The 9,824-nt window shown below is 34.9% G+C and overlaps 1 protein-coding gene across 2 annotated transcripts; it reads left to right on the top strand.

Annotated features, from left to right (window-relative positions):
- The first annotated feature begins 3,918 nt into the window (after positions 1 to 3,918).
- LOC127091867 (ubiquitin carboxyl-terminal hydrolase 2) lies at positions 3,919 to 6,950 on the top strand. Of its 2 annotated transcripts, none has more exons than XM_051030580.1 (6): positions 3,919 to 4,076; positions 4,248 to 4,301; positions 4,456 to 4,502; positions 5,635 to 5,681; positions 5,797 to 5,899; positions 5,987 to 6,950. In XM_051030580.1, exons 2-6 carry the CDS (start codon positions 4,271 to 4,273, stop codon positions 6,761 to 6,763), a joined length of 1,005 nt encoding a protein of 334 aa, XP_050886537.1. In that variant the 5' UTR covers positions 3,919 to 4,076; positions 4,248 to 4,270; the 3' UTR covers positions 6,764 to 6,950. The 2 variants fall into 2 exon arrangements, with proteins under 2 accessions (XP_050886537.1, XP_050886538.1); XM_051030581.1 differs by having other exon boundaries at positions 3,975 to 4,076; positions 4,236 to 4,301.
- The last annotated feature ends 2,874 nt before the right edge of the window (positions 6,951 to 9,824 follow it).

Raw genomic sequence — 9,824 nt, 5'->3', positions numbered from 1 at the left:
TACTGGAATGCTCGCTGGGAGCTCGCTAAAGGCTCGCCTAGCGAGTGAGTGCTGGCTGCGCTTTTCACCAAGTCTGGACGTGTTCGCCACACACCTCGCTGGAAGCTCGCCTAGCGAGTGTGGTCATGTTTGCCACTGTAAAATACTGGAGCTTTTCGCTGGACACTCGCCTAGCGAGTCCTTCGCCACAGCCCTCGCCTAGCGAGCAAGCTGATGAATGCTTGTTTTATTTGATCCCTTTGCCAAATTTCTTGTGTCTTCACTTTCTATTATTTCATGCCTACTTCCTGCACAATAACACACAAATCAAAGGTACCAAGATCGTTTATCATTGAATTGCATTTCATCCAAAACAAAGGTGGTTTCGAACACTTTAGCAAGGAAATGGAGTGAAAGATGCCCACATTTGATAGCTCAAATAAGCACTTTTGGGCATCTAACACCTACCGTAATTCGAGAGGGATAATCTCAGACTTTTACTTGAGGAGAATGATAAATAGTATGAATGACATGCCCAACGATCAAACTGGAAGGTGTTTCGTGGGGTGTATCCAAGATAGAGGCTCCCTCGACAGAAGAGATACGTAGAATTCCAACCAAGGAAGAGCTCACCCTGATTTCCTTCCTCAATTGTCGTGTGGCATCCTTTCTCTTCATCACATATGTGTGATTAAGGAAAGAGGCATCAAGAAAGGCTCAAGTAAAAATAAGCAATGAAAGTAGGGCCTTAACGCCACTTACAAAAAATTCTCCTATTTTCCTCCTTCGATGTGACGTCCACTAACCAATGAGTCTGAATGCATTTTTTTGACCGGTTTCTCGAAGCACCGCCAACACAATTAAGCTCTTTATACAAGGCCACATGTTGGATTTTCAAATATAATTCCTCTAGAGACAAGTCTCCTTTCTTATAAGGGCACGAGCCAACCCTCGTCAAATAATGGTCCTGTGTCGAATACTTATGGAAGATGTCTGAATAAGTAGGTGTAAAGCCAAGTTCTAAGCAACATACCTTCATATGTTCCTCCTCAATCAATGGAATAACCAAGTAGAAACAGTCGTCAAAATCCTTCATATTTTTTTGAGTAAGCTTCAAAATACCAGATATGCTACCTCATGTAGAGAAAATGAGAATTATTTCCATAATCGAGGTTGTTATGAATCTTAAAAAGATGGGAAAAAACATCACGATGGGCTTAACTCCCTTATACTTGCACCCATATTGAAAAACTTTAACTAATGCCCAGCTCATCAGATGTAACTATAAGTGGGCCATTAACAAATGATTCAACATGTTGACTTCAAATTCGTTTAGGGGAAGTCAATAACACATGATGAAAAAAAAGCATTCATGGGAAGGGGCACCACACCCCCATATTGGATGCAAATTCTTTTATCTTCATCTGGTGAAAATACCCCTCAATCGGTTAGAGGAACAACGTCTCTCAATGCTTGATAAAAAACCTTCATAGACGAAGGCGAAAGCTTCCTTAATATACTAGGATCCACCTAATCACATGAAATATTATTACCAACCTTCTTGGTTGAGATTGACATTGTTGCCATATTTGAAATACATCTTAAACATAATTCATATAGGTACACCAAAAAAGTGAACTTGTACAATATTTATGCCCTAATGGAATAACACAAGAACAAAGTGAAATGTGATCTTCGAGATCAAAAGAAAGATTGATCCAACATGCAAAACCAATATCAATTAACAAGATCATCTGAGTTTGATTCAACGGTAGAACAAAGTGCTCTCAAGAAACGATAATAGAAGAATAAAACACTCTCTTCACAGATAACTCACATAAAAAAGGAAAAAGAATACTTTGAAAAATCCTTATACTTTATCCAAGTGCTTAATGCCATGGAGTCAACAACACAGTACCAACATTGAAAATCTTCTCGGAAACAACTCAAAAACACTCAAGAACACTAAACAAAAAGTAACGTCTCTACCAAATAGTAAATACATGTCAATTTCTCTTAACAACGTGATACAACTTCTAAGAGTGACCCTTAATGCATCCATTCCCCATAGCGATAACGTCTCATTTAGAACGTCCACATTCGTAGATCCTTGGTCGGGTAATAACATATGTCAGAAACTCTCGCTCTGCAAAAGTATACAAGGGTTTGGGGACAGTTGTTCTAGGGCCGCCGCACAGCCTGAGAAACGGAAGTCCAATAACGAAGTAAGAAGTTTCCACAAAAAGAATAAGTAGACTCTTTTTCCTTCACATCATAGAGTATCCATCACGAGGATACCATGCAAATCTCCCAAATTAATCCAACAGTTGGCCGCATCCCACACATATGCAATCACCAACCATATCCCTCATTTAAAGAAAAAATCACGCCACTCTTTAGGTATTCCAATCATTCCCATTCAAATTCCACTTTTCATTCTCTTACTGACTTAAGCATTAGAGTTCTAACCTTGCAGATCATCCCTCTCTCCACCGCACCAGGAATTTGGAACCGCTGCAATAAACCGCAAATTTGTCATATCTGATTACCAACAAAATTTCAAAATTTCAAAATTCTTCTTCTTTTTTAGTAAACCTATAATATCTTGCACAAATATTCATCATTCTAAACCAAACCTAAAAAACTCTAAATATTCATCCTCTTATTCTTATCAAACTTCCACCCTAACCTTCAAAACAACATCTCAAATCCAATGCGAGTCCAACAAAACAAAAACAAAAAAAAAATCAAAATCACATACATATTTTCTTCATACTTTCTAAGCATTCATCATCATCAATCCTCTTTCAACAAGAATTTTTTAGATTGAGATTTGACTACGGGAAAAGTAAAAACCGTCTCTGTCCTCCTTGTTGTCATGCCTTTAAGACCCCTGCCTATAAGACTTATTAACCCAATTTAGCACTACTCTCACATTAATTTGTTATCACACCGTATCTTTCTTTTCTTCTAATTATGATGGAGAAAAATCATTTGACTTTGAGATTTTCAAAAGTTTTTTATAAAGAAAATTTGAAAAGAACATCGATGACGATAAATGTTAGAAAATATTCAATTTTTTTGAGTTTTTTTTGAGAAAATCCTATTTAGAAATTATATGTTTGTATAGATTTGTGATTCTGGATTGGAGAAGAAAAATAAAAGATCCAAAAATAAAAATTTAATTTAATTAATTTTATTGTTAAGAAATATAATTGAGTCTAACACAATCTTAAAAAATAACTTGTAAGATGAAAATTATTCTCATTTGTATACACATTTTTATGTCATATATTATTTTGAGACTCTTAACGTTTATTTTCAAATGATTATTATGACTGAATATGCGCGTTGGATTTTAATTTTGATTAGTGACATGATTTTATTAACAAATTTAGGGCAATGTGATTTTTGATTTTTGAAATTATTAAATAAAATAAATAATAAATGATGATGGGTTTTGATGTGTTTTTTGGGTTGAAGATTCAACTTTTCCAGTAAGATTTGATTGAAAAGAATAAGGAAAGGAGCGCTGATAATGACTGGGTTTTCTTAAATATTTAAATGTTTAATTATTTGATGACAATTATTTATTTATTTTATAATATGCTTCAATTAAAAAAGCAATGGCAGCCACACAATGCGAGTCATTATTTTTTTTATTTCAAATATAATATTTATAATTTAATAAAAAAAATGATTCATATTTATTTTAATTTTTATAAATATAAAATAAACAATCTCAAGTAATGTGGATAATTCATAATGCCAAATAGACCTTATTATCCATTGACTCATCACATAATAAAAAAAATGATACTATAAAGGGGGTGGAGACTGACTAAAAAAAATCCCAAAAACATAAAAATAGATAAGACTAAATATTTGATTTTAAAATAAAGAGATAAAAAAAATTAAAACTGCATTTAAATTAAATCTTGTAATTTAAAAAAAAAAAAAGAAGAGTGTTATTGAATAGTGGATGATGGTGTATGTATAAAGTATAGAATACAAGTCCCTCCAGTGAGTGCAGAAGCAACACCTTAACAAAACACAGACTCTCACACAGATATACCAGACGACGATAAAACTCAAAGGTATATACTTTTTCTAATTTTCACTGCGAACCAGATTCAATTTCATCGTCGTTTTCGTGCTTCCACCACTGCAATATTTCTAGTTTCTGAAGAGAAAATTACGAACGGGTTTTTGTTTTTTTTAACTGTTTCAGCGGCGTAAACTAATAATTGCTGAAGTTTTTTTTGCAGCTTTCTTTGTACAAACTTGAATCATGTCTTGGTGTACTATTGAATCCGATCCCGGTATACATACTGATTGAATTTTATTTTATTTTTTGATTTTTTTTAATTGAGTTTATGATTAAAATTGTGCCTAGGGTTTTTAGGGCTTTTGTTTCATGTTGATTTTGATTGGTACATTGATTTAAATTTTGTGTTTTTTTTCTCTTTACCCTAGGTGTATTTACAGAACTTATTCAGCAAATGCAAGTGAAAGGAGTACAGGTAATTTTCTGATTTTTTTATTTTATTTTTCATAGTTTTTATCTTGTGTGTGGTGGAGTGTTTTATTTTTGTTTCCTCTCTAGGATATTAAATTTGCTTGATATGCCCTAAACCCATTAAGCTACCCAAGGAAGGGTTGGACCTGTTGTAGATATGTGGTATGTAGACAGCTTTACCGGCATTTGCAATCGGTTTCCATGGTCTCTTCCTCACGTAGTTGCAACTATTATTGTTGTGCCAAAGCTCCCCTTCAAGCATGAACCGTAGACAGAGAATGAAAATTAAGAACATGTGTGATTTATTTCATATAATGTTTTTAGTTTATTTTTTGTTTTGAAAGAATCTAGTTGTAAATAGCACACCATAGTGGTGCTATAGCAGAATTGCATAGTAGTGGTAGTGTTCGGTTCAACGGTATTGGTCTGCGAGCCGCTGTTAACAATAGCGGTTGTAGCCTCTTCCTCGCATGGTTGCAACTTGCAAGTATTACTCTTGTGCCAAAGTTCCCCTTCAGGCATGAACCGTAGATAGAAAATGAAAATTAAGGACCTGTTTCATTTATTTCAAGTAACATTTCGGTTTATTTTTTATTTTGAAAGAAGAATTGCATAAGAAATAGTTAAAACAATAGGAAGTTGTTTTCTTTGTTTTTTTTATAAATGTACGGAAATAGGAAATGAAAGGTGACTCTTTCGGAAATAAAAGAGACCGTAAGAAACAAAATTGCAGACATATTTTGTTGCTGTAAACGAGTCCTAAAATATGGATATGGTATTCCTTTCCGTCTACACTCCCTCCAGCTTCCAGAAAATCTTGTGCATGGCAGTTTTTGGGCACTTGTTAAGCACATTGTTGATTGCTATTTCTTGCTGATTCAGAATACAATTCATTGGATCCTATCTAGGACTGTCATAACCAAATCTGAAAACTATCAGAAAATTATTGATTTGAACTGTTCTATTGACATTTGTTTTTACTTTTCAATTTAACTAATGACCTACGAAATATTTCAATTTGTCATCAAGAGTGCCTCTGTAAAAACCAGGGCTCTGTGAATTTAGTTTTTCTTTATCCAAGTCCAGTTAGAATTTCTTTTATATGCTCTACTCTCATGCTAAATATGTCTTGGCAGGTTGAGGAACTGTATTCACTGGACGACGACTCTCTCAATAGCCTTAGGTCAGTGTACTTTTCAGTCTGTCTTGAACTTTAATAATGGTTATTAATTGTGATATTTAATAAGTGAACATTTGTCTGCTCTCTCTATCTATGGGGGTTCCGCACTCAATTACAGGCCTGTATATGGGTTGGTTTTTCTTTTCAAATGGCGCCCAGGAGAAAAGGATGAGCGTGCTGTAATCAAAGATCCCAACCCCAACTTATTTTTTGCTAGCCAGGTTATTTTTCTTTTAAAACTTAAAACACCGAAATCTCTATTGCTGTGTACTTTTATGGTCTAACTAATCTTATCGATTCATTTGTAGGTAATTAATAATGCTTGTGCAACCCAGGCAATATTGTCTATTCTTATTAATTCACCGGATATTGATATCGGTCCAGAGTTGACAAAACTGAAGGAATTTACCAAGAACTTTCCTCCTGAACTCAAAGGCTTGGCCATCAATAATAGCGAGGCCATACGTACAGCCCATAATAGCTTTGCAAGGCCAGAACCTTTTGTCCCTGACGAGCAAAAGGCTGCTGGTAAAGATGATGATGTTTACCATTTTATAAGCTATCTACCTGTTGATGGAGTACTTTATGAGCTTGATGGATTGAAGGAGGGTCCTATCAGCCTTGGTCAGTGTGCTGGTGGGCAAGGTGATATGGACTGGCTTAAATTGGTGCAACCTGTGATTCAGGAACGCATTGAAAGGTATTCTCAAAACGAGATAAGGTTTAACCTCCTAGCAATCGTCAAGAACAGGAAAGAAGTGTATACTTCCGAGCTGAAGGAACTTCAGAAGAGAAGGGAGCGGATTTTGCAGCAGCTGGCTGCATCAAAGTCAGAGCGGCTAGTGGACAATAGCAGTTTCGATGTGTTGAACAATTCTCTCTCTGAAGTGAATGCTGGGATTGAAGCTGCTACTGAGAAGATCTTAATGGAGGAAGAAAAATTCAAAAAATGGAGGACAGAAAACATCCGTAGGAAACACAATTACATACCCTTTTTGTTTAACTTTCTAAAGATTCTTGCTGAGAAGAAGCAGTTGAAGCCCCTCATTGAGAAGGCCAAGCAGAAAACAAGCAGTTCTCGGTAAACAATGGTGTCAATTTTAAGAAGAGGATCACCATAGATATCATGTTGCACTTATTTATATATTTAGCACTCTGTTGAGCACTGATTCTCAAGCTGATTCCCATGTTTATTATAGATTCATGTGTTAACCTTGCTAGTGAATCATTTGTCTGGATTTAATAATATACTTTGTCATGATATTAATTTAATCTCCAATACTTGTTAGTGGTATCCTAGGGACATACGATGAACCTCGATCTTTAATTGCATCACACCAAATATTAAGGAGATAAGAAGCCTCTCCTGGTACGTATGGTACTACTAATTTCTCTCTCTGTTGGTTATAGTAACTTAACAAGCACCCGAGTCATAAGGTAATCCTGAATGAACAATTTTACACTGTGTTTGACTTTTTTTGAGGTTTGAATGAAGCTGACAGAACAGGTTGTGTTTATTTAAATGCTGATGCAAAACATGCAGTACCAGTTTCATGACTTTCCTATCCTTTCAAGGGCTGTTTTGTACATATAGATAAATTTGTTAGAAATTAGAGAGTATATATCAATGAGCTATTGATTTTATTGAGTGCTTTCTATTTATGCATGAGCTTGATTAACTAACATGGTAGTTAGATCCTAACCAACTAACTATCATTGCACAGTTGGTTGCTAATTGATTAACTGCTAAGCTACTGCAACTAATTGATCAAACTGCACATAAGCTACTACATAACATGATCAAATAATTGGATTGTGTTCACAACACTCCCATTCAATTCAAGGATTCCAAATGCACAAGACCTAACATTCTCATTAGCTCCTTGAAATGGTATGTCTTTAATAATGGTTTGGTAAAGATGTACGCAACTTGCATTGATGTCTTGTAATACTTCAATTCTAACTTCTCATTCGGTCTGTGTTTGTTTCTCTCATTTGCAATGGGATTTTCTTGTCAAGCTTGTGGCAGATTTATTATCAACCTTCAATTGCATTTGCCTTGTTTGTTTGATCTTCAATTCTTCCAATAGGGGTCTTAGCCTAACTATTTGACAAGTAGCTTGTGCTTCAGCCACATATTCTACGTAAGAGGAGTGCTAGGAACACTCATTCTAACTAGACATTGCAACTATGTTTTGCTTCTTAAATGACACTATGAAATTGACGAATTTATAAACCTGGACCAATTGCATGCTTAAACAAGGTAGCATCAACTAGTTTCTCTTTTCATTACATTACCATTCTTCAAGTAAAACATTATAAACACATCATAAATGTACTTCTGATGTAACACAATACATTTGGTAAGGGTTGCTCATTTTAACTACTTAAATGGGTAAGCTATAACCATATCTAAATTTGGTCATAAAAATTCAGATAAATACAATTGGTTCTATAACATGTGTCTTATCACATTCTAGTTGAATATCCATAATCATTACTATTTAAATATCCATATTTTGTTTGACCACTCGCCCCTAATTCGGTGGATAAGAACCGTTATGAAAGGAATTAGCTGATCAGCAATGACAGAAAGACTAGGACAAAACTCTCGCGTCTGCTCTAACATTTGATCTTGGATCTTACATAAGGCTTCCACAGTCCGCTGAAGGGATTCCTGAGATCTGTGTCGTGCAACAACCACCTCTTCGTCGAGATCTTTTAGAGCATTGATTTGGTCATCCTTCTTTCGACAAAGAACTTTACGATCCGCTTTAAACACTCGACACGACTCAGTCACTTCTTTAGAAACCTTCTTCCAGCGTTCCTCTCCCTCGGCAAGAGAAATCTTTGACCTTGTTACCTGAGCAGTCAAAGTGGACGAAAGACTGTACCGATCTACCTTTTCCCACAAAGAGTCAATAGACACGACCTTCACCGGTAGTTCGACCAACTTCATCTCATCTTCGACATTTCCCCTCTCAAAGATCTCACATTTCTCCCTCAGTTCATCCCGTTCTCTTGAAAGGTCACTAGAATCCAGTATATCGTCCTGACCAGCAACTACCATTGAGATCAGATACCCGACCTTGAACAGGGTATGGGAAGTGTCTGCAAAAGACCTTGTTTGTCAGTTACGGATAAGCTTTGGACAAAAGTTAATTCCTTATTAGCCACGACAATAGGAAATTCCCCTGGGATGTTCGATATCCAGGATGGAAGAATGGAACAAAGCCAGAAGAAAGGATTAAGAGTCTCATGCTCGACACCTTCCAACAAACGAGACCATTTACAATAATCATCTCCAAATAAATAGACAGACTATCACCCTGACTTAAAATAATTCTCTCCAAATGGATAGGCAGACTATCACTTTGACTTTTCTTGACAGAAGATAAATTATGTGTGATTGAAAACATGGATGTGATTTAAAACAAAATTTGAAAATTTGAAATTTGAATATGTTTTTGAATTTTTTTTAATTTCAAAATTGGTTACAAAATCTAAAATTGATTTTAGAATTAAAATTGATTATAAAAATAGTTTTGGTTACAACATGTTATATAATCAATTTTGTGAAAATAAAATTCATTAGAGATACGCAAAGAACATAGAAAAATATAGCAGTAGCTTTGGAGAGTGTTGGTAGGAATCGATATGACTCGTGAAAGAGGATACAAGAGGCTAATGGTGCAAGTATGTTATACTCCTTTTTTTCTTTTCAATCTATTATGTTGAAGAGTATATGATGGTGTTCTTAAGGATATAATCGGTTCGGTTTGAACCAATTTTTAGTCAAAAAAATATCCGAATCAATAACATCTTCATCGATTTGGCTTGATTTGATTTGATTTTTATTATTTTTAAAAAATAGAATAAACCAAACTAACTTGTTTGGTTGAGTTGAGTTCAGTTTGGTTGATCGGTTTATCATTTTTGTCAAACATTATATTCATCGGTGTATTCTCCACCATCATGTTTTTCGTTGTATTTTTTACTATCAGTATTTCAAATAATATATTTCATATAATCTATTTCATCTATTTCAGAATTTTTTACGAAAATAACCCTGTTTTTCCAGAAAATTCCCAAAATAACCCTGTTTTCAAAAAAAATCTCAAAGTACCCCACTTTTAGGAGGAGACG

Source organism: Lathyrus oleraceus, chromosome 6, assembly GCF_024323335.1.
Source record: "Lathyrus oleraceus cultivar Zhongwan6 chromosome 6, CAAS_Psat_ZW6_1.0, whole genome shotgun sequence".
Classification (NCBI taxonomy): domain Eukaryota; kingdom Viridiplantae; phylum Streptophyta; class Magnoliopsida; order Fabales; family Fabaceae; genus Lathyrus; species Lathyrus oleraceus.
Note: the sequence above shows the minus strand (reverse complement) of the source record. Positions and strands in the feature narration are given on the sequence as shown.